Source organism: Mus musculus, chromosome 7 (assembly GCF_000001635.26).
Source record: "Mus musculus strain C57BL/6J chromosome 7, GRCm38.p6 C57BL/6J".
Lineage (NCBI taxonomy): Eukaryota > Metazoa > Chordata > Mammalia > Rodentia > Muridae > Mus > Mus musculus.
The window spans coordinates 51986113-52011374 of record NC_000073.6 but is presented as its reverse complement, the minus strand read 5'-3'; the positions used below and the strand labels follow the sequence as shown (position 1 = coordinate 52011374).

The 25262-nt window shown below is 41.9% G+C and overlaps 2 protein-coding genes across 27 annotated transcripts in view; one reads left to right on the top strand and one right to left on the bottom strand.

The window, feature by feature from the left end:
• Positions 1–5356: 5356 nt before the first annotated feature.
• Svip (small VCP/p97-interacting protein) lies at positions 5357–14214 on the top strand. 2 transcript variants are annotated; one of them, NM_001160345.1, is made up of 4 exons: positions 5357–5637; positions 7390–7440; positions 7916–8029; positions 11598–14214. In NM_001160345.1, the coding sequence occupies exons 1-4, from the start codon at positions 5584–5586 to the stop codon at positions 11610–11612; spliced, it is 234 nt and encodes a 77-aa protein (NP_001153817.1). In that variant the 5' UTR covers positions 5357–5583; the 3' UTR covers positions 11613–14214. The 2 variants fall into 2 exon arrangements, 1 of the variants encoding a protein (NP_001153817.1); NR_027704.1 differs by lacking the exon at positions 5357–5637 and adding an exon at positions 5661–5832.
• A 2155-nt stretch (positions 14215–16369) lies between these two features.
• Positions 16370–25262, bottom strand: part of Gas2 (growth arrest specific 2) — a 133215-nt gene continuing 124322 nt past the window's right edge. For 14 of the 25 annotated variants that reach the window (XM_006540625.4, XM_006540624.4, XM_006540620.4 and 11 more), the window contains one exon: positions 16370–18084. In XM_006540625.4, coding sequence (XP_006540688.1) covers positions 17866–18084 — 219 coding nt within the window. In that variant the 3' untranslated portion in view covers positions 16370–17865. The remainder of the gene's footprint in view (positions 18085–25262) is intronic. The other 11 variants (XM_011250796.3, XM_017321979.2, XM_030242134.1 and 8 more) reach the window with 3 other exon arrangements.

Here is a 25262-nt window from a genome sequence, read left to right as displayed (position 1 = left end):
TTGTGGAACATCAATGAGAGGAGAGGCCCTTGGTCTTATGAAGGCTCTATGCCCCAGTGTAGGGGAATGCCAGGACAGGGAAGTGGGAGTAGGGGGGTGGGTGGGTTAGTGAGCAAGGGGATGGGGGATGGGATGGAGGGTTTTTGGAGGAGAAATGAGGAAAGGGGATAAAATTTGCAATGTAAATAAAGAAAAAAAATCTAAAAAAAAAATGGAAGAAAAAAAAAAAAGGATCTAGGAAGTCTAATTTAGCTGGTGGTGTAGGGAAAAACTCCAAAGAGAGACAAGTAGGCAGGTACCTACAATACACCACTGCTTGCACTGAATGCTTCGTAACCACAGAACCACACATGTGCAGGGGGCAGCTCAAGAGCTTTTTCCTTTACCCTGTCTTCTCCATGAAGGTCAGTCTATAGAGGTCAGACTAACTGTAAGTTCAACAGTCCTGACACTCACCTACCAGCCAGCACACACAGTCCTTATTGATCATACATGCCATTTAGCTAGCAATAGAGGAGTTAAATGATAGCAGTAAGCTACTCCTAAATAAGCAGCCATCCAAGACCTGGTCTTGGAAGCTTAACAAGACGTTTGGAACTCACCAGCCCCCCTTACCACTTCAGAGGCACTGTAAGATCTCGACATATGTCTGGAAGGGCACTTGTTACTGAGGCTATTTTCTCTGTACACACACATATATGATAAGCTGAACTTATAAATTAGAGAATGATTAACCACCACAACTAATAATATTTTTATTACAACATAATAAAACAATATAATGTTTTACTACAACAATGTTTGTGATAATGTTATGGTTGTAATCATTTTCTCTTGAGAGAGTTAAGACAAAAACAAGGATTTTGCAGACCACGGTTGACTGTTAATAACAAGCTAATAACTAGCAGGTGATCATCCTGAAATGGCCTGCTTCGGATTATTATATAATCTGTGACAGGTATGCCCTTATTAAGCAAGGCTGTAAGGGATTCAACTTAGTAATAAATGCTATCATAACTTTCCTAAGTGTCCCTTTTCTTCCTGTGACTTCTGTCTAGCAGGCCCAATGTTAGAGGCCAGCAGTTCCTGCTGAGATAGAACAAAGGCTGCAGTGCTTAATCCTCCTCTGTTAGGCTACGGGTGTTAATCACCTAAACCAACTGTCTTTTACCCTCAGAAAGAGCAAGGAAGCCTTTAGGACTTTTTAGAAGTTATCATCATTACAGTACTGTTAGAGAGCTAGAAAGCCCCAAGACCCTCAGACTTTAAAGCCATCACCAGAGTCCTACTCTGTGACACCCAATACCCTACCCTATATTCAAGAGCATATTGTGCCATGCTTCTTATTTAGAAGCTCAGTGTGCCAGGTAGGCTGACTGCCAGGTGATGCCTGCATTTTCTCCTACGGAAAAAGATTAATAAAACATTTCTAAAGCAGACTTTCTTAAGCCTAGAACAGCAAACAACATGAAATGGAAGTCTTATCTACCCTCCAAGTTGGGAAATGTCTGACTCTGCTTTCTACTGCTGTGATAAACACATGACCCAAAGCCACTTGGGAAGGAAAGGTTTATTTCAGCTTACGGCTTTCAGGTTACACTCTAGGACAGAGGATGTCAGAACAGGAACACAAAGCAGGAATCTGGGGGTCTGAACTGGAGGAGCGCTGCTTACTGACTTGCTCCTCTTTGCTTACTCAGTCAGCTTTTGTAAACACCCAGGACCATGTGTCTAGGGGTAGCACCACACACAGTGGGCTAGGCTCTCTCATATCAATCAGCAGTCAAAAGAATACCCAACAGACTTGACTAAGGGCAATCTGATGTAAGCATTTTCTCAACTGCAGTTACTGATTCTGGGATATCTCTAGTTTGTATGAAGTTGACAAAATTAACCAAGACAGAGAATGAAGCGGTTGTGTCAAAGAGGAGACTAGGCACACAATGGGCTTGTGTCACAACTAGGGAAAGCCCCGTGTCCTAACAGGCTGCTAGAAGACCTAACCAGCTTGTACCCTGGTACATCAATATTTTCCTAGATAATAAGCATATCTGATTCACAGAAAGAGTCTCCAAGTTTTCTACCATAAAACCACCATGAACCTTTGAACAGCTTTCATCTCAAGGGAATGAAAGGTTTGAGAATAGAAATACTTTGCATTGCCAATAGTTCTCCATTTTTATGTAATACATTTTTTAAAAATTATTTTATTTATTTACATTCCAGCCATTGTTCCCCTCCCAGTCCCCCTTTCTCACTGTGCCTCATCCCATTCCTCCTCCCCGACTTGGCTCCAAGAGGGTGCTTCCCTTCCAGCCCTCTCCCTCCCCTGGGTCCTTAAGTCTCTAGAAGATTAGGCACATCTCCTACTGAAACCAGACCAGGCAATCTTCTACTATATATGTGCTGGGGTTGGGGGTGGTCAAACCAGCCTATGTATGCTGCCTGGTTGGTGGCTTAGTCTTGACTCAGTCCTGTGACCTCCCTAGGGTCCAGGTTAGTTGTGACTTCTAGTCTTCCTAGTGGGTCACCCTCCCCTTCAGCTTCTTCAATCCTTCCCCTAATTCAACCAAAGGAGTTTCCAACATTAGTCCAGTATTTGGGTATAAGTATGTGCATCTGTCATCATCCATGACCTCAAGCTCTACTTCAAAGTAATAGTGATAAAAACCTCATGGCATTGGTATAGAGACACACAGGAATAGAATTGAAGACCCAGAAATAAAACCACACCTATGGACACTCGATCTTTGACCAAGAAGCCAAAACCATACAATGGAACAACAGCAACAACACCACCAACAAAAAGCATCTTCAATAAATGGTGCTGGTCTAACTGGCAGTCAGTAAGTGGAAAAATGAAAATAGATTCCTATTTATCACTTTGCACAAAGCTCAAGTCCAAGTGGATCAAGACCCTCAACATAAAACCAGATACAATGCATCTAAAGGAAGAAAAAGAGGGAAAGAGCCTCAAACTTATTGGCACAGGGGGAAGTTTTCTGAACTGACACCAATGACTCGGGCTCTGAGACCAACAATTGATAAATGGGACCTCACGAAACTGAAGAGATTCTATAAGGTAAAAGTCGTCATCAATAGGAAAATCAGCAACCTAAAGATTGGGAAAAACATTCTTCATTAACCCTACACTCAACAGAGGGCAAATATCCAAAATATATAAAGAACTCAAGAAGTTACCCTTCAAAAAAATCCAATTTAAAAATGGGGTACAGAGCTAAACAGAGAAATTACAAAAAAAAAAAAAATCTCAAATTTCCAAGAAGCACTTAAAGAAATGTTTAAAAGTCCTTACTCATCAGGGAAATCCAAATCGAAATGACCCTGAGATTCCACCTCATACCAAAAAGAATGGCTAAGATCAAAACTCAAGCGACAGTACATTCAGGAGAGAATGTGGAGAAAGAGGAACACTCCTCCACAGCTGGTAGAATTGCAAACTGGCACAACCACTCTGGAAATCAATCTGGCGGTTTCTCAAAAAAATTGGAAATATGTAATGCATTTTTAATTAAAATAAATCAGCTGACAAACTGATATAGAAGTAACAATGTAATAGAATTAAACAAACAAGGAATTATTTACATTACGATGGAAACAGAACTCAAGTGCATCGCGCTAAAAGGGAGGAACAATTATACATCTTGAAGTTACTATGTTAGTTTGCTTTCTATTGCTATAATAAAACTGACTAAAACCAACATGGGAAAGAAAGGGTTTATATCATATTATAGCTTATGGTTTATCATCGAAGGAAGCCAAGGCTTGAAACAGAAGCCAAGGAGGAACACTTTTTGCCTCCTGGCTGAGATGGTGCTACCACCCACAGTGGGCTGGGCCTTCCTATATCAATGACCAAGAAAATGTCTCCCAACCAAGATTAGCCTTCCCTAATCACATGACCTATTGAAAAAGAGCTAGAAGATCTTTTTCAGGTGCCCTAGGGTCACCTGCATCTGCTGCCAGGAACTTGTGAGAATTTAAACACCCAGGCTTCTACAGAAATGGGGAACTCGAGAAGTCTATTTCTGAGTGTTTTATTTCAAAGATAAGGACACACTGGTCCTTGATAAGGTTCTGGGTTATAAAAGTGCTAAGAGGCCAGGAGAAGAACATCTTAAAAGGCAGAGGAATATTTAAAATTGAAAGATTTCTAATGTAAAAACTTTAAGAATAGGGAGGCAATCAGAAAGAAATCGGAGTTTGGTCAAGCTAAAGGAAAAAAGAAATCAGTAATCTTACACCTAAGATGACTTTCTGTTAATTGTGTTTTGTAATTATCAAAACATGACACTAACAAATGTGAAATTTCTTGAAAATGAAAAAAACTCAAAATTCCGAGTGGATAATTGGGGGTAAATTTTCACACGTTTATAAGAAATAGAAATATAGAAATATGAAATACATATGTACTATTTTGAAGCACAGCAACTTCAAATAATAGTTTCTGTGTGCTTATCAAAAGGAAATGGAAGGATTTGTCCACTTGAATGTAGTATGAGTGAGTGGCCATCCACGAAGTGACAAGAGATATAGAACCGGAGAGAAAGAAGGAAGAGGAAGGAAAGAGAAAACAATAGTCTTACTGTCATTAAAATCTGAGCCGCACTTCACTCAAGTTTTTCTGGGTGCACTTTTTCGTTGTCCCTAAGCGGAAAACGTGGATAGCAAGGAGCTACCTCTGAGACGGGATTATGTGGCAGTTTTCCCATCCTGCCATCTCAGAGACACAGTACTGACCTCACTAAAATACCAACAAGGTAGCAGACAGCACCCTTGAAATGCTGGTTTCTGAGTGTCAAGGGCCAGAATTCCTTCTTTCCCTAGCGCGGATTCAACAGGTGCCTACCCATGCCCAGTACGCTTGCGCAGAGCTCCTAGAATGGCCAGGGCTCCGCACAGCCGCAGAAAGTGCTTAATCAGCGGGGCAATGAGAGTGGAATTTTGAGTCTTGATGGGAGTGGGAGGGTGGGGTTGTGTGTGAAAACGGGGTGGGAGTGGGGCGTTTCATTTGGAGGAGCTGGCTGACAGCTAAAGGGTGGATCAGGTGTAGCACTACTGAAGGGGCGGGGCTTGCCGCAGATGGGTGGGGCGTTGCCATAGGGAGGCTTCAAGGTTCAAGAGAGAAACCCCTTGGTTGGGTTGCTGTTAAACCCTATTGGGTGGGATTTGTGGAGGAGGCGGGACTTGATGTTGGACCGGATGAAAGAGGATTGCCGCCGGGTCGGGCGAAGCAGGTTCGCCCTGGGGGCGGGGCTTGCCGCAGGCCTGGAGGGACAAGGCTTGTTGCTAGGGCGGGTAGGGTGGGGTCTGCCAAGGGCAGGACAGGGGTGGGGCTTGAAATTGGGCGGAGCTTGTGGTGGTGTTCGCGGGGGAGGGGGGGCGAGGAGGAGGGGGAGGGGCGCTTGCGCCTCAGATGGGGTGGGTCTTACTGCGGGGCAGGTCCTGGCGCGGGGCGGAGCTTTGCAGCAGGTCAGGTGGGGGCGGGGTTTGCTCCTGGGCGGGGCCTGCTGCAGCCCCCAGCGAGGATTCGGGTTCCCGGCCCTGGGTGCCTGCGTCCCCATGGGGCTGTGCTTCCCTTGTCCCGCGGAGTCCGCACCACCATCCCCGAGCCCGGTGAGTAGACGGCCTCCCCGTGCAAGTCTTGCACGCGGCGGCCGTTGCAGTGCAGTCGGAGGGAAGGTGCACCTGCTGGGCCTCCTGACCCTCCCCTAAGGACCCTCCTCGGATGGCATAGGTTGGAGCTGCTGTTTTCAGTGGCTGCTCCAGACATGTGTCTCTTCTCTTGTCTGTACCAGCTGTACCTAGAAGGTCCGGGACGCGCCGCTCCTCTCGCCATTTAGAGGATAATTAACCCGCGCCTTCCCTTTGCTCAGTTTTAACAGCCGGTTTGAAGCCCAGGTTTAAATCCCACATAAACAAGCAATACGTTTACGTGTAGATTCCTAGTAGTGCTGTGTTTGGGATAATTTTATGTGAAGACAGGCATTTTATTTTTTTTGATATTCGAATCCAAGCAGGCCTTATGCAGTAAGAGTATACTTACTTTAATATCCTTTACCCGTACTTGATAATATGACAATCTAACTTGGTCTCAACATCGGTTCTCAGGGTAGCCAAAGATTAGTTGAAGAAATGAGAGATTTAGGGAAGTATATTAATAATATCTTAGCCACTAGGTTATAGACACTAAAGTGACTGTTTAGTAGATGTGAGGAAGTTCAACTTGCCTTTATGACTGCTATTGTTTTAAAATGCTATTAATTTTGTTTAGCTCATGAGAAAAAATATTATTCTGCTAGCATTTGTTAAGGCATCTCTCCTCCCATTCTCTGCCCTTAGCCATAGGGCCCACCGGTGTATTTCACTTAACACCTACAATTTCTCTGACCACCTAAATAAACATGCTCTAGAAACCTCCCTCCTATTCCTTATCTACCATGGTTATTATATCTCTTCCTGGGTAATTACTCCCATCAGATGCATGTTTGTGTATTTGCTTACATTTGTTTCCACACACTAATCAAAACTCAAGCTTTGTATGCATGGATGTCTGCATTTCGTTGCTGTGTTCTTAGAAAAATTGGCAGCAATCATTGTGATGGACGAATGTGTGCACTTGGCGGAGAAGGAATGGCTAAAACTACATCCCAAGAGAATGCTATTCATTGTCTCAGTGTATTTAAAGACTTTACACATGAGAAGTAAAGGGCATAGAAAAATACCATGTGTCCCAGAGATGGGACAAGAGCCTCTGACTTTCTCTTCCCCATGGTTCATAGGGAGATCGGTCCATTGGTTCTAAATGTCTTCCCCAAAGTCCAGCCTTCCTCATCCTACTTTTTAACAAACTTTAAATTATGTTTCCATCCTTATAGTTTAAACACAATTTAAAAAAAAAGTGTCCCCACTGTAAATCTATTTTATAAGAAGTAAGTATTGTGTGGGCCAACTTATATTTGTTGTCACGTGTGCTAATTTGGCTTACTGGTGTAGAGAATGACATTGAGAAAGTCAAATATTTAATAAATATTGCAATTTTGATAGAATTCAGGGTTAGCTTGTTTTATCTTTTGTTGGGGTGAGGATATACTTCTTACCATATTGTTCAGGCTAGCCCTGTGGACTCCAGCAATCCTACTTTCTGCCCCTCACCTAACTAGCATCTAGGACTATAGTTCCAGCCCCATCTTAGTGGGTTCCTACAGTGACTTTCTTTGTGAGGTCTTTTGCACCCATACTAAAATTTTGCAAACTGTTTCAACCCGTAAAGTATTCTTTATTTGTGTTGCCCTCTGAAGGGAAGGTGTGGAAGGGGGCCATGCTGTTTGACTTGTCCCTTGACACGGGTGTTATTTATTTCCTTAGGAAGAGAAAAGAGAAAAGCTGGCAGAGGCAGCAGAAAGAAGGCAGAAGGAGGTGAGAGCACAGTAGCTGGCCTGCGCCGCTCCATAAGCAGCGGTCAGTTCGCGCTCTGCAGGTGTCCGTCCTGTCCCCAGGTCCTGAATGCAGAGTGCCTGATGACACACACAGTTCTGTACTCAAAGATAACCGCACTGGGAATGATGTCCGAGTACTCATGAACTGCATGCTCTTACACCATTTTCTGTGAAACCAGCCCCAGATGGGTTTGCACTTGAGCCTGTCCTGCAAGGGCACTTCCTGGAGATAACCCCTCCATGCTGAGGATAATGGGTGAATGAGGTTACAAGAAGAATTCCCTGTGGTTTTCCCAGATGAAACGGCTGTGTTTTCTTCAAGTTCTCTTAGCAAACAACCCTGTTACCCAAACCAGACCAACTCCCCACCCAAAGCAAAATAGCAAAACAAGTGCTTTTGGATAGCAGACACTTTTGTTTTTTCCTATAATCTTCCCTTGTTGGATTTTTTAAAGGCGGCGACTCGGGGGATTTTGGACATCCAGTCAGTGGAGGCAAAAAAGAAGAAGAAGGAACAGTTAGAAAAGCAGATGGCGACATCGGGGCCACCAACGGCAGGGGGACTTAGAGTGAGTACTCAAGGCAGTCCATCCAGTCACTCCCCTGGGGATGCCCGGAGAAAGACTGGGTTTAGCTTGAAAATCAATCAAGAACATAGGCTAGAGGAAGTGTCTACTTATATTAATATTATTGGAATAGGCTTGCTTGCTTTCTTTAAAATATATATATATATATATATATATATATATATATATTCTTTCTAAGCACAGGATCTTAGTAGTTTTATATGTAATTCTAATCATCAGTGTGTCAAAAAAAAAAAAGCAATATAGGACACCAAGGAGAATGTAATATTCTACCAAACTGTCATTTTCACACATGTGTCAAATGTCTGCTTGCACATAAGTCATGAAGTTGTGTTCTTCTAAAGCTTGTGATTTGTAGATTTAATGTTGTCACTAGAGTTTGGTACCTTTGAGTTTGTGTATATTTGTTTTTGTTTTTGATTTGTTTTGTTTTTCAGACATGGTCTTCTGTAGTCCATGCTGGCTTCAAACTCACTCCCTAGCCAGAAAGTGGCCTTGAACCTCTAATCACCAGAGAGTGGCCTTGAACCTCTAATCACCCTGCCTGCCCCTCCCATCCAGTCCATCCAGGCTCACTCATTATCTTAATTATGTCACTCATTATCTTAATTATGCAAATGTGAATTTAGACCAAGGTTTGTGCACCTGTGAGTGGTCTGTATTCTTCCCACTGTCTGTGTGTCTGAAGAGACCCTGGGTGTGCCTTTGGTGGACAGGCTAACCCTGGGAGGTCTTTGAATTGGAGGCTGCAGTGTAGCAGAAGTGGAAAGGTTTTATTGTACATGTGGCTGATCAGGAAAAACCAGTTGAGGTAATGTGTGATTTTACAGATCGCTTCACAGAACCCCACTTTTAGCATCAGGATAACTGTGAAAAGCAGAGTGCCCTTAATTGCTCTCAACTTTTTGGTTAATTGCTCTGAAATTTCATTTGCTTTTGTCTCAGGAGCACACACATACTCTCAGGCATATATGTCTATGTGGGTCATATATATGACCAGAACTGTGGGGCAAAGCTTAGGACTGCCCTGAGCAGAGTTGATTCAAGCCAGGGATGGCTCCTAGGGATGGCTGTTATCGCTGCGGTTTACCACTCTAATTTACTTTATCCAGTTTCAGTTAATGAATTAAGTGAAAAGAAAATGGCTTTTCTTTACGTCTGAGTTTTGATAACTCATAAAATAATTGGGTCCTGGGTTCAGCTATGTCATGTGGCCATTTTCATAGATATCATTTCCTAGACTCAGAAAGAAGACAGTAGTAGATCTAGTGTAATTTTGATAGAAAATAAGATCAAGTTGTCATAAGAAACATGACGTTTCTTTTTCCTACTAAGATGAAAAGTTGCCACTAGGTTTAATTCAAATAGTGTTCTCAGAAAACAAGAAAGAAAGGAAAGAAAGAAAGAAAGGAAGGAAGAAGGAAGGAAGGAAGGAAGGAAGGAAGGAAGGAAGGAAGGAAGGAAAGAAAAGAAAGAAAGAAAGAAAGAAAGAAAGAAAGAAAGAAAGAAAGAAAGAAAGAAAGAAAGAAAGAAAGGAAGAGAAAGAAAAAGTAAACTGGAGTACTACAAGTAACGTTGAGCTCCACTGTTTCGTGGTAGGAGCAGAGGTGCTGAGTTAAGTTCACTGGGGGTGCTAGGTGCTAAGTTTAGATGCCATAGCTGTCATGCATGAATCAGAACTAAGAAAGCATTTATTTCACGTGTGACAGCCTAGCAATCCTACTATTTGCTCTTCAAGACTTTTGTCCTTAAATCCGAAGCGTCTTCATTCTGAAGCTTGCAGATGGCAAAGATCCTAGGCCTCGTGTTCCTGTTAGGTCTCCTGTTACTTGAGGCTTCTCGAAGGAGCTCAGAACCAAAGCCATTTCTGTGGCTATCCTTTCTCTTTTCTAGCTGTTTCTCTTACGAAATCTGCTGTCTGATTTCCTGAGTAAACTGGCCTGGGCATCAAGCTGCAAAGTAGCTGGAGGGTTTTCTCAAAAGAAGTGAGCCATCTCCCAGTGATGTCGCCCACTGTGTCATAGTCGTGGCCACCTCTAATCAGCAGCTTCAGGGAGGTCTCAGCCAGGGCTGCACCTGTGAATATGAAGTGTCCCCGAGGTTGGAGTAGCACATGGAGATGTTTATCTTCCCGGGGTATTTTCAATGTAAAGCCAGATTGAGAATTTCCAATGTTGTGTTAACACCAGTCTCAAAAGAAACTTTTAATTAGAGAACTGTTTAAAAATCCTAAACAATGCAGAATATATCCCAAATGTGTTGTAGACTGTGCCACATCATTAAATGTTTATTTTTTAATTATATGTGTGCATGCAGGGTAGGGTATGTCCCGTGAAAGCAGATACCTTCAGAGGCCAGAGAGCCTCCCAGTCTCGTGGGGCTGGAGTTACAGGAGGTGGTGAACCACCCCGTGTGGGTGCTGAGGATTGAACTCAGGTCCTCTAGGAGGGCAGTCTATGCTTTGTACCACAGAGCTCGCTCTCCAGGCCTGTGCTTCCTTTTTGCAGATGAAAAAACACACAGTATTTAGCCATCAAATAAATCCTGTAATACAAAACAGCAAGTTAACTCCTATCCTTAATTTTGGAAAGGTATAGTGATTAAAAATATGTATCACTAAATATTTCTTGGATACAGTTTAAACGTAGTACTTAGCAACTAGATATTTATTGTCCTTACTTGGCGGATTTTCTAAAACGGATTATTACAGATTTTATAAACTTTGCTAAAAACAACAACAAATAGAGTATTTTTCTCACTCAAGAGAGGGGAAGATCTTAATACAAATTATTTAATTACTACTCCTTATTGGCTCCATTTCAAGAAGGAAGGTTTCCCTTTTTGTTTTTCTTTTGTTTTGTTCTTTTGTTTTTTTTTTGTTTGTTTGTTTTTTGTTTTTTTTCTTTATTAATCCTGTTTTCCCCCTCACTATGTTTGGGATGTAGCCAATGAAGCAGGCTTGGTATTTGCCAGCTTGTGAGTCTGGTGAACGGCCACTCACATATGCAGTTAGGTATATGAGCTGAGCTTATTACCTATGGGCAAGCTTTATGGGACAACAGAAACTGGGGAACGGCTTCTGCGTCAAGACAGCTTTTCAGGTTGGAGGGAATGTACCGAGGAAGGTCACGGAAAGCAATGCACTCTGGGCCCCATTTCTTGGGGACAACATGACTAAGGTAGTTCCAGAATTGAAAGAAATCAGATAATGAGATACTGCTGCTTCTGGCCAGTGCCCACCCCCATTCCAGTATGTAACATCCCCTGTACACTGAGGAAGCCTCGGACAGAGGACAGAGCTGTCCTCCCAAGAGAACAGAGTCTATCCAAGGCAACCACCCTCTTAATCATATACTCCAAAACATGTCTTGTCTATATTTTTAAGCTCCTGTCTTCAGATTGTTTGTAATATAAAATTATATTATTCATGGCTATTTGAAAAAAAATCCCTTTTGCATTCTTTATCCCATAATATTGTTCTGTTTACTAGACTATCATTACATAATTTAAATATAAATTTACTGGTGCCTGTATATTTTCTCCTGTTTAGTGGACGGTGTCATGAAGTATATCAGACCTGGAAGAGAATCCTGCCACCAACTCCGGCAACTGCAGTCAATGGCTTTCAGCTGATGTCTCCTCTTAACACACATTAAGAGTCAGACTGTGTCATTAGTGCCCTTTCGTGCAATCCTGACACTAAATATACTAAATGTACAAAAATATTGGTAATATTTTTATTTTCAAACTTACTAAATAACCTAGCTTTTCATTCTATTCCACTTTCCCTACATCTATTTTCTCTTCTGCAGGAAGTAACTTTGCAGTTTTTGTAGTTAAAATATGGATCCAAAAGGTATATATGCATGGCGTGTCCTGGTCGTACATATATCTCCAGTGTTGAGTTTGCTGCTATACCTCTGCATTATAAGTAATCTTGCTCCCTAGAGTCATGTGGCATAGCCTGTGGTCTATCTCTGTCTCACTAAATAGGAAGACTTCAGCTTCCAGACTTAGTGCCTTTAAGCTGATCATCAGGGAAAATCCTGAAGACGCATTTGAAGGACTTCAGGTGAAGGAAGTCTTTATTTTTATAACCCACTAAGAAATGAATATTTGTAGGCAAATGTTAACTCTCTGCTAATTTATTTTGTGTACCTAAGGCATATCATATTAACGTGAAGTTACATGTCCGTAGGACGTCAGCTCAGTGACCTGCTGATGAGTCCTGCTAGAAGCATGAAGGTATGTGTAGTGAAGGGATGAGGCCAACTGAGAACCAGGTTGGAGAAAATGAGTGATAATAGATGTGTTCAAATTCCACAAGCATTTTTATTCTTCTGTATTTATCAAAGAACAGTTGTAAGATCTATACAAACATGGTGTTGCCAATGAAAGTGTGAAAGAAACATGTGAGTTCTGTACTTGGAAAGTCCAAGCCTGTCAAAGCACGCTTGTGATTTATGACATTGTCGCTTGTTTTCTTCTTACTACGTAATAAGCGAAGATGCAAGTGTGCAAGGCTGCTGCTGCTATCGATGCCAAGACATTCAGTGCTAACATCCAGTCCTTACCTTAGAATTTATAGATTCTAGCCAGTCAGAAATCTCAGTGAATTAGGCAAAGTCACAGCCATAAGAAGAAACTGAGCCATTGGCTTGTCTGTTCCTCTCCCAAGGTATCTGACGGTGTGTCACACATGCTCTTTTTAAAGAATTGGAGCTATAATATAGGTCTCATAATGACTGAAGTATTACTTTTCTGTCGCTCAAAATGTTTCATGAATAGCTAGGTAAGACATAGAATTGTATCATCTCAGTTTCCTTCATTTAGAGATGGTGATATTTTTCTTCCTAAATGATAGTGATATCAATAAGCTGACTTTTAGAAATAATTCTTAGCTCATTTTGGTAAGTAATATTTCTGACATAGGAAAGCTGACTCAGCTGAATGGGGAGAGAGGCAGCACACACCAGCCCTCACCATGGGAAGCCCTCCTCCTGTTAGAACAGACATCTCGTTCTCTTCCCTTCATCGTAGACCATGGCTCGTGCAAAGAGAAGGCTTGGTTCAGTGGGCAGTGCTACATTTATTACGTAAGGGCATGTCTAGAGGCACAAGTGCCATACAGGTTTATTCCTTGCTTGGAATAATTAGGATACACTGCTTTTGGCATCTGTGGGCTCCCTCTGCTGTTCCAAGGCCCTGTGCATGGCTATGGCCTGCCCCACCGATATAAGCCTTCTCCCAAGGCCACACATGTCGTAGGCACTAAATGGTGATTTGAATCTCATGAATGTGATTGAAAAGAGGAAGCAGGATGCTTGATAAGAACCTGGGAAATGGCTATTTGAAATCATATATGCGTCTAAACATCTTTCTTAGGTTGTGGATAGTGGTGTAGAGGTGAGTTTTCTCTAACTTAAGACTTAAATAACAAAACATAATATTGAATATATCTTCCAAATCTTATGGCAAAATTGGTAGAACATAAGAAAATCCATCAGATGCAGAAAGTTAACCAACATATGCAAGCTTCAGTCTTAATTGTAATTCTGAAACTGATACAGCTGGTGATAAAGAGTTAAATATATCATTACAGAAGGGCTCTGTGACTGGTTGCATGTTTTGGAAACATCTGTAAATGGTTTTTTTTATCTAGTTTGTGTTATGATTATATCTGGAATGTGATTTATTAGTTTTCTAATATATTTTGAGCCCAATGTTATGTATTCTACATTGTCTTTGGGTATATGAACATACATCTTCCTATACAAAAGTTTCCTTTGGCCATGTCTTTAAGTAAAATGTTTCTACTCCATCTTAAACAAATTGTGACTTGTCTTCACACACAGAGACGCATCCATGTCTCTGGGGTTGATAACGGAAAGGGAAACAATGGCTGCCTGGAGAAGGCATGTTTATCATCCTGGAAAGAAGAAATGTTATTATGTTGTTATTATTCTTGCTTTTAGATTAAAAGGTAAAGCACTGTGGAAAGGCTCTCTGCATAATCCCAGAACCATAAACATTTACATAAAATTTGAATTTGTTTATCCAAAAAGTTGGCTTATTTTCATTGTTAAGAATTATACTGTGTCCTTGGAAGATGAAAAGCATACCTTGTCATTTTTGAATAAAGTATATAATTTAACAGATTGGCAAGAGTTAGATGCACGTGCCTGCCTCCTGTTTTGAGAGAAAAGGGATATGTCTTTTTTGAAATGATATTTTTATTAATTCTTTGAGAATTTACAAAGTATTTTTATTAAATACATCTCCCCCCAACCCCGATTCACCTCATTATTCCTCATGGAATAATAAGTCCTCATTTTTTTTCCTTTTTAAATTAACCATGGAGTCCAATTTGTGCTACCCAGGTACTCTTGGTTGTGGGGCCTGCCCTGAAGGTGACCTACCAAAAGTCACTCTTAAAACTGACTCTTCTCCCCACATCTATCAAATGCTATTAGCTAGGCGTGGGGCTTTGTGCTCACGTCTAACCCCTTGCTTGGATTTTGTCTTGCTTGAGCTTGCACAGGTCTCACTGATTGTGTACAGCAGCATAAGTTCATATGTGCAACTTCCCTGCTCTGTCCAGAAAAGCTTCCTTGTCTTCAACATCACCCTTTACTCTTAGAATTGCTCTGCCCATCTTTCATGGTGATCCATAAGCCTTATGGGGTGGGGTGAGAGAGGCAGCCTATTTAGAGCTAAGAATTCTATGGTCTTTTATTCTCAGAATGTTATCCATCCAAGCCTCTTTCTTAATCACCATCTATTTCCTTACTGTCTTCTCTTAAGTAAACACCTCAAATTCCCCCATACATTTACACTATAATGCAAACACACACACACTGTAACCTGAATCATATATGGTAATAAAGCCCTAGTATTAATTTTCTAAACCAATCATCAAACATAAAAGAAAAGACAACACCACTAATACAAGCCTATCTATAAAAGCCACTAGTGTGTACAGTAGGCCTTTGAAGTCATTTTTTTTTTTTAATTTGTTGTTGCAGAAATTGTTGTCACAACCTGAAGTCTCAGTTCTCCACCAATGTGGCTTTTTATTGCATGGCTCTTCCTTTTCTAGTTTACTTTGCAGACTACCATAGGTTAAGAACTAAACAGACATAAAGGCCTTTCCCTGTGTGTGCCACTTACATTAGGTCCTGAAGAGCACTGGCTGCTTTCATGGTACTGACTTTGGCTTGTCTATTATTTTAATGGAAGAAAGAAACATTCTTCTTAGTGATATTTTCTCCAGCAACTTATGAAGTGGGCATTGCAATTTGGGGAATTTTTCTTATAATGTCCCTTCCTTTGAGCTACATTTATCCTGTATCTGTTGTTTTGACTAACCACAAGGCAATACCTAATGAAGATATCAAAGAATTCCCACTGCAAATTTATTGACTGTAAAAACGAACACCTGAAATTATTTTAGTAATGTGGGTGCCGCTGCCATCTGATAAGTGGGTACTGTACAGGTCGGCTGCCCTCCATACTTCAGTGTGTCTCTTAGAAGCTATGTTGCCCTCTGGCGATGGTTTTGTCTCTGCTTCTTTATTTGGATGCTGCGCTCCATAAGGATAACAGGAATAGTCGGATCTTTAATCCTTTATCTCTGCCCTATCATCTTTCCTTGCATGCTACCCTAGCCGAGAAACTGATGTCAGACCTCATAAATCTTCCTAGTTCAGTAAGAGCCATCTATATTTGATCATGTCCTTCTGGGTGCAGTCCTATTATTCTATATCCCTATGGTATGAATCAGCTAGCAGCAAGTCCCCAATGTCAGTTTTGAGCACATTCTTAGACACAATTGAAAGACCACATTGGGTATCATATAAATCTAATAATCCTCCAGGTTCCCCAAGTATGGTCAGGTCCTAAAGTTATCACCCTGAGGCATTTTGCCTTACTAAGGTATTTTAAAAGGTTAAACCTAGGCAGAGCTGATCTAATCACACAGAGACTTTTCCAACCTCTAGCCAAAGGAAGAGATATAAGAGATAGGTCTAAGTAATGTCATGCTGTGTTGCTGCCATGAGCCAAGGATTGCATCTTGCCTCTGGAAGGTCAAAAAGCAAGAAATGGATTCTTTCCCAAAGTCTGCAGAAAAAAAAAAGCTTGGAGGGCACTTTGGCTTTATCTCAGCAAAACCATACTGAACTTCTGACAATAGAACTGCCAAACAGTTACTCAACTGTTACTGAGATTCATATTCTTTTTGCTAAGCCACACTTATTTATAACTAAATTTTCATTATTGAAAGAAAAATTGAGACACAGGAGACAGTTGTAAAGGAAAGAGTGTTAATAACAATGCAAAATTTAATGTTGATTTTAATTGATAAAGATGGAGTTACTAAAATGTCATATGTTTCAAAAGACAGTAGAGTTATTTCTTATGCCAAGTTCATCTTACCTGGCACAAAGGCTGTAGGCTTTCTTTATTTTTAGTTTCTCACTGTCATGCTTTTCTAGACTCACGACACCTCCTCAGTTCCACTAACCTATACCTTACCTGCTAAAAAGCTCCCTATGTATAGGTTGAATGTTTGATTAAATTGGTCATATGACATACAGATAAAAAAATCTGTGAGGATTTGCAGCAAGGAAGATGGATTTTTTTTTTTCTTATTTGAAAATAGTGAAACAAAAAGTCAACTTCCCCATTTAAAAAAATTTCAAGTCAACATTCTTTGCTACTTCGAACAAACACCACCTACATTTACCTTCCCCACATGAAGGTAGTCTACACAGCCATACCTTGACACTCTTCATATTGCTGGGAAATCAGTAGATTTGAAGATTAACTTTATTTAAGAGTGAAGCACTGATACAGAGACAAATAATGTGTGGGTTTTTTTAAACTTTGTTTTTAATTTTTTAAATCAGTGTGGACAATATCTTGCTGTTTATTGATACAAAACAGCTCTGTCCTGGGTATACAAGTCTGTAACATAATTCACTACATGAATTTTACTTCATGAGACAGCATAGCAGAATAGGACTAACTAAAGCTACATAATTTTAATAAGAAAATGCTTGAAATAAACAAAATCACAAGGTTGATGAACATTTGACTGTGCAGTCCACACATCAGAATGTGAATGACTGCTAGCTTAGGCATGTGTATTTCACTAAGTGATCATCCTAAACACAGCTTCTCTGTGTGTAAAAGGTACCTGCTATTCCTAAGGGGCTGCACAGGCAACATCCAAAAGTACCCCAGAGGTTGGTTTGGTCAGGGATCAGAGATGAACTTTAAGGCAATCTTCCAAGTTAATGTAAACATCTCTGAAGTGTCCTTTCCAGTTAAGTATTATGGCTGAGAAAACTCTCTACTATATAGTGCTCTCAGACAAATTTTAGTAGCACATTATCACATTGTCACTTTGTAAAAAATAGGTATAAAATCCCCGCCATTATAAAAGTTTCTGGGGTGCTTTAGCTCATAGACATACAGCAGGCACTTTCTGTTGACCTACCCATTTAAGTAAATACAGTCTCCTAGTCATGATCACCTTCAATGACTGTACCTAGAACTTAGTTCCTAACAAGGTTTGTTCTATATACTATGTTCACATATTGAGAAATAATGATTTGCTTACAATTTGTCTGATTTCATTGAGTTTAGATTTTTTTCTCCATAGGCAAAGTTCTACAGATGCATTACAAATAAATAGTGCTACCATTTGAGTATTTTCCTGTCTGCTGTGTGGTTTTTCAGAGCATGTGAACTACATTGACTACACTGAAGAATGGACACAGGCCATTGCATGAGTCCTCTTTCAGAGATCAGTTTCATTTAATCTCCTTCTTAGCCTTGTAGGTGGCAGAGACCACCAGGTAATTATCAGGATTCATGTCCTTCAGGGTTGGGGATTTGCTCTGGACAGGGGATGTCTTGCCGTCCACACGGGAGATCTGCAGCATGCGGCAGGGGTCATGCTTGAGCAGATAGCCAGCGAAGGTCTCCCAGCCTCCTCCCACTCGGACCATCACATGCTTGTTGTGCAGCATCTGGAAGGAAAGACCAGTAAAGTGGTCAGGTTTTGAGAGTTTGCACCAGCAACTCCTCACAGCAACTCCCAGGGCTAGTGAAACCAGCATTGCTTGCCTTACTTTTTGGAGTATCCATGTCGTGCACTGTATCTGCTTGGGACAAGGCTTGTGAAATAAACCTTGTGTACAGATGACTCCTGGGAAAACATCTGGAATCTAACTTTCATGCAGCATAGAGCATCCATGTCTATTTTTCCGGATACGTATGAAAGCTCTGTGTTGGACCACTACCACTCACCACTGCCTCAGCTCACACCAGTGTGCCATCCTTCTCAATGGGTCATTTCCCTCTCCACCAGAACTCAAGAGAACACAGAAGTCTCTGGTTTTGAGATAATGTTAATAAATGATGGTAAGAGCCACAAACATTTGCTGCAAAATACAAATGAAAATGCACTCAGAAAAAAAAGTGAGATATGTTTAAGCCTTTTGTTTGTTTGTTTTTGTTTTTTTGAGACAGGCTTTCTCTGTGTAGCCCTGGCTGTCCTAGAACTCACTGGGTAGACCAGGCTGACCTCAAACTCAGAAATCCAGTTTGAATCATTTCAAGAAGTGATATATTTGTTTTTCATTGACACTAGTCTTCCCGATAACTTCAGAATACACCTATTAAAATCAACAAAGCCTTATGGTCATGAGTCTCCATGTGGGTGCTGAAAATTAAACTCAGGACCTCTGAAAGGGTGGCTAGTGCTTTAAATAAATACATTTTTTAAAAAATCAACAAAGCCAAAACTAAGTACACACACACACACACACACACACACACACACACACACACACACCTCTAAAACAATAAAGACAACAGAAACTTACCTCCAGGCTGGGGAGCCATCATGAGCTCCAGCCTCTACCTCTCCAGTCCACACCATGGTGTGGGACATGGTGTGGGGACTGAACACCAGACCTCTTGTGTGCTAGGCAACTCTAAAAAGTGAGCTGCACCCTCAGCCCCAATAGAGTTTTTTAACTCTGGGAAAAAGTGAAAAGTCCTTTTCAGCCTAAAGTATTTTCATCATATAAATGCACTCTGAAGGTTCTATGACAACTCTGCAGAAGCTTGAAAACTGGAAATGTGAAATATAGTCCACTGAGCATGGAGAACACAGGAAATGAACCATCCCCCTCCTCTTCTGCAGTGAGTTCAGGATCTCAGCACAATCCAGTTGCCCCGGGCAACAGCTGAGGATGGCCAGAAGACTCCCTTGCGGATCCTCTAGGTCCACTGTCCTGATTTGGTCAATGGAGATTACTGGACCAAACTAGTTTCTTGAGGAACATGGGCCCTGAGTCTGGCTTCAGCAGTGACAGACACCACCGTTGAAACAGTTGTGTTTTTCCAGGTTCTACTGTGGATGAATGGTGGTGAGGACTAGGGGCAGGGGACACATGGACTTATCTCCTCATTTTGAAATCTGATCCTGCATTCCTTGCAGATATTGGCCTTTGTTTTTTCTTGCATTCTGAAAGCAATCACAGGAGAGGTGACTCTCTCCCAAGAATGAAGGCCATCCTCCTGCTCCATTAAAGGAAATAGTATACAGATGCTATCTTGTAACCCTACATTAAAACATGCTTACTACAAGATTAGAAAGAAAGTCTTCCCTTTTAGAAACAGACAAGGCTAACTGTCTATAAAATATTTTTATGGTACATCAGTCACTCAGATCCACCTGACAGCCCAAGAATGCGGGCACTGGTAACACAGGTCAATAATGTGATTTGTTTTCTCAAAAATTTCCTCATTTTTTTCCTCAGAACTGTGAAATGGATGTGCTCTTTTGATTTGACACAAGGCGCACACGTGTGTGTGTGTGTGTGTGTGTGTGTGTGTGTGTGTCTTTTCTTCTGCTCCTAACCTAAGCTATATCACAGGAACAACAACAAAAGGAATGGAAAATTAAAAAGCAGCAGCTCAGAAAGCTCCCGCATGAGCCTGGACACACATATTACCTAACACTTCACACTTCACAGAATACTGACTCCACCCTGAAATGGGGAGAGGTGGGCCAGAGCGCATTATCTTCTCTCTCGCCTCTCTTTCACCACACCATATGTCAAGCCCTTTGTGAGATAAGAAGCTCAAGACTGTCTTATGGGAGGTATTCTTACACTTAGACCTCACTGTAATGTGCTAAGAAGTCTGTGGTCCATCTTAGAGTTTCAAGTATGGGATTAAGATATTAAGGTCACAGTGACAGGCATCTGATTCCAGACATTTAAGTCCTATGCCCCCTTTACTCATTATGTGCTCAGTTTCCAAAGAGAGCCCTGCACCACCACATCTTCATGAACAAAACCCCTACATTTCAACCTAAATGCAAATTAATTTAAATTATATTAAATATAAGCCCAATTACTCTGAGCTTGGTCCTCCTGGAAGCACTGGCCTAGTCCTTTGATTGATTCAACACATGATATTATGGAGAGGTGATACAATACAGGAGGTGGGCCTTTCAGAGGTGATGGACCACTAAGGCACCCTCTCATAGTCCCTCTTGACATTCCACCATGAAATAAGCAGTCTTTGTCCCACACTTCTCCCTCCACAGTGCTCTGCCCTCCCTCCCAGGTTCACCTAATCCAAAGACTTGTGATTGACACCCCTCAAGCTCTGGACTACAATAAGCTCTGCTGCGGTGCTTTTTCCTTTGCTGTTGCCCTTATAACACCCGAGCTCTCAGTTTTGGAATCATATATCCGCAATCTCACAGCACTGCCAATCGCAAGCTCTTATGATGCTCTCATAGGCTATACTCACTTTGCCTAAACAATAATCCCATTACCAGAATTCCGCTTTCTACATAGGAAAGTGAGAAGGCAAGAAACTTGTGCAAAGTTATAAAGAAAGCGGTGAGCAACAGGAGGAGCAAACTGGCCATTTCTTAACTGCATTCGCTATTTCCACAGCCTAGACTTTGTTTGTTGTGCCTTCTAATCATTGGCCACTGGGGCATTAGCCCATCACAGTAATCATTGACATCAGGAATAACAACATGTAGCTGGAGCAGATTAAGAGCTTGCTTACAATAATTTATGGATATACCCTAAGAAAGTTTCCTTTCAGAAGACTGTGTGGCTATGCTTCTAATCATTCAGAAACAAGCGTTCATGTATAGTGACAGGAAGATACACATTCACAGTCAGGTGTCCCTGCCTCTGCCCTTCCCAAGAGGGACCCAGCGCTCTGGCTTTTATCTGCATAAGAGTCCAGAAAGAAGGCTGCTACTTCAGGTTAACTACCTGCCCTGCAGAGGCAGGCAGGACTCAGATTATATGCATGTACCAAGAACTTTAGCAACCAAGAGTGCTTCTCTCCCTCTTCTTGGAGTCATTAATGAGTGCTTAGAAATAGAAACAAACCAACTCACTCTTCATTTAAAAGGGAAAGTCTACATGTACATCACAGATAGCTACATTTGACAGAACTATGAAAGCAGTCACAAAACACCTAGAAAAGTATAGCCTCCCCCAGCCTGAAGCGGGCTGGTACAAACCTTGTTGCCACTGAGGTGGGGCCACCTGCGGTGCAGCTTTCCGACTTGGTTGGCTCCTTTTTGAAGTGACAAGTGCCCTGCTCTTCTGCTACCTGCCCAGTGGCTGAACCTGTCTTCCTGAGACATTCCTGAATGGGCAGCCAGCCTGGCGACCGAGTGCTGACAGGATGGCTCCAGGCACCAAGAGTGGACTGGCAAGGGGCATGGGGGGGTGGGGTGGGATATGGGCCTTCCCCCTTATAAGCACGGTCTCTTATTAAACTCGCAGGCCTTGAACAGAATCGTTGTCTTGGCCTCCATTAATCGCTCTCGCCATCTAAGTCTTTTTCAGCCCCATCCCCCCCCCACCCCCCAGGTGTACCCAGTTCATGTGGGCCGCGGGCCGGCTTACAACAGAAAAGGGTCAGGGGTTACTGGTAATATGCTTGTGCCAGCATGGTCAAGGTGACTGTGCTGTGTCACATAAACAACAAGCAAAATTGCCTCAGATTAAAAACAGGAAAAATACCAAGTAGCAAAAGAGTTTTCCGTGGGCAAAGTTTATGACATTAAAGGCTTCATGCTCATATTTGACGTACTAGATTAGTGGCATCTCTGGAGGAGGTCTGCATAGAGGACCGAGTCTGTCCCAGCTCAAAATCCCTACTAAATGCTTCATGTTTCTTCTCCTTTCTGGCTTAACTCTGCTGAATCTGTTTTTCTCTAGCTCTGCTCCTGCAGGCACCTGCCAACCTCAAGAGCAGCAGGAGGGTGGTCAAGTCCTACTCCATGATGCTCTCAGCCTGGCTCTCACTAATCCACACTCTGCCCCAGAACACAGGAGCCTTTCCACTGGGAGCACCTCTTCACTCAGCTGCCTCCGCTGAACCTCTGAGAGTGGTTCTTCACTGCCTGCTGTGTGCCCATCTAAGGCCATGTCTCATTCTCTTTCAAGCAGCAGGTTTGTAGCCAGGCAGAGATAAGGTGGCAGTAGTGGTCCAGGCAGAATTGTCATCCCCAGAGTGACAAGGTGACAGATCTTTAATAATCTACCCATTCTGATGTTTCCTTCCTTCCCCTGCCTGCTGGACCTGACACTCTCTTAGGGGCCAGCTGCCAGTTCTCTCACCCTTTCTCACTGTTTCAGATTACCACAAGCATAGCAGGTCAGATGTCCCACGTGTCTTTCTCAGAGCCTAAACTCCAAATTTGCTACATTATTTTGAAAGAGTCAGAACTTCACACACCTTCCTACATATACTTAATAGCTCTACATTTCAAAGAGACATAAAAGTCCATTCCTTCATCTAACCTGAGTACTCTGTGCTCCTCACAGCACTAGACACACAATGTTCTCAAATGCAGTTTAAACGGGTATTGACTGAACAATGCTTATCCAATAAATTAAGAAGGTTAATACTTAATACTGCTCCATCCAACTGCCTGTTTGAAATATTCTGTATTATTCATGAAATGATGGAAAGAGAAAGATGAAATGATTTGTGTCCTTTTTTTTTTAGAAAGCCTAGGCATGAATAATAATCCATATCATCCTTTGTGTAGACAATATCACTGAGAGAAAGACGAGCATGGAGTCTGAAAGTGAAGCCAAGGGGCCACTGCACAGGGAAGGATAGGCTGGTGCATCTAGACAGCTGTGGGTGGAAGAAAGTCAAGGTGGGGAGGGTGAGGAAGAAGCATCGTCCTCTCTATGGACGCCAGAAGAGTGGAAGGAGCATGGTAGGTGCTAGTGTCACAGGATAGAGACCCTTCCTTCCAAAGGAGTCCACTGAAGGTCCATCTCAGCTGCCACATATCATAGATGAGGTGTTGTGGATCAGTAGCTTTAATGTTGAGCATGACTGAACCAGTAACCAAGCATGAAACAGCCATGCCCATTACAGAAGTCTGTATTAATGTCCAGAAGAAAAGAGGAGCTTTTAGGTATGGAAATAATCAAAGTGACTTTAACCAAGTTATAAAATGTTTGCTTTGATTTTGTTGTACAATCTGGTTAGACACTAAGGGATTGACTCATAAAGGTACATAAATAAACTTAGAGACAGAAAAAAAAAAGAAGAAATTTGAGACAATAAGAATGGTGGGTGGGGGCGCTGTACTAATTGATAGTTAGTGACTAAGAGCACTTACTGCTCTTGTAGAGAGAGGATCTGGGCTCGCCCATGCTAGGTGACTCACAACTACCTCCCACTCTGGCTCCAGGGTCAGATGAACCACTGTGGTCTCTAAGACACCTTGTGTTTATATGCATTTATCCACATGCAGACATGTAATTAAAAATTGTAAATGTAAAGAGATAATAGGAGGAAGGATCGGAGTGTGTTGGTCCCACTGCCATCTTTACCTGTAGGCTTCTCCTACAGGTAAGGGCGTGGTTCTTTTGGTAACAGTGTGGACAAAAGTTCTGTGAGGAAACAAGAGACAGGTGGATTTAAGAGGCTGTTAAAGTAAACACACACATCACTGAGGGCCAGCTGAACTGGAAGGAAAGCGAGCAATCTCAGTCATGGGACAGCATGAGGGTTCCTTCTCTATCGTTACCACAGTGAACAGGACACCAGAAAGCCCGTGCACTCACTGACAGGGAGGTGGAGCCCTGCAGGACACTTCCTGAGCTTTGTGACTTTGCAAACAGGAGCAGAGTTTTTGTTGCATGGAACAGGTCGTTGGGGAGAAAAGGGAAGTGGGTGAAGAAACCATATCCTAAGATTTGCAACACGGTGGCTGGGGAGATGGTTCTGCTTTTAAAAGTTAGGACTGTTCCTGCAGAGGACCCAAGTAGGGCTCCCAACACCAACATCGAGCAAATAGCAGTTGCTTTTAAATATAGCTCCAAAGATCTGTGGTTCACTTGCTTTGGCAGTCCATGTCCATGTACACACTGAGATAAACACACACACACACACACACACACACACACACATACACACACGATTATATATAAAAATAAATATATTTATTATATTTAAAAATTTTGTTGATACTTATTTTTATTAGTTTGTGTATCTGGGTGTATATGCCTGCATATATGTCTGTGTACCACATGTATATGGTGCCTGCAGAGGCCAGAAGAAGTCATCAGATCACCTGGAACTGGAGTGGGGTTGTTTCCAGAGTTGGGGCTGTTATATAGAGGCTGGGAATCAAACCTGTGTCCTCCTGCAAGAGCAGGCAGTGCTCCAGCCCCACCTCCAGCCCCCACAACATGAATTTTATATGAAAGTATATATCCTATAGGAGACATAAAGCAGTTGTATATTCTGGCCCACCGTAGTTGGACAAATACAAAATGTTCCTGAAGTGGAAAAGGAGGAGAGTGGAGCGTGTTGTGTTTACTGTACAGAAGTATAATATAAATAGAGCATTTCTGTAAGTGCACATGTGTGTGTCACATGGCTCTGCATGTGCCGTACAAATGAAAGCCTTGAGGAAGTCATGGGTAAAAGTGTAGAGAGAGAGAGAGAGAACATAGAATGGGAAAGCCATCAAATTACAAAATAGAAGACCTGATGAAAAATGTGCAGGACTAAATAAAAATAATTACTAGGATTTCTCAATGTAACATAAATTCAAGAGCAAAAAACAAACAAACAAAAATAAGAACAAACAGAATAAGCAGTCAGTGTGGCAGTTCTGACT

Bases quoted from the DNA above. Each gene is read 5' to 3' on its own strand.
- Svip (NM_001160345.1), top strand. From the start codon at position 5,584: ATGGGGCTGTGCTTCCCTTGTCCCGCGGAGTCCGCACCACCATCCCCG. The intron at 5,638-7,389 runs GTGAGTAGACGG...TTATTTCCTTAG, and splicing joins CACCACCATCCCCGAGCCCG to GAAGAGAAAAGAGAAAAGCT. The intron at 7,441-7,915 runs GTGAGAGCACAG...GATTTTTTAAAG, and splicing joins CAGAAAGAAGGCAGAAGGAG to GCGGCGACTCGGGGGATTTT.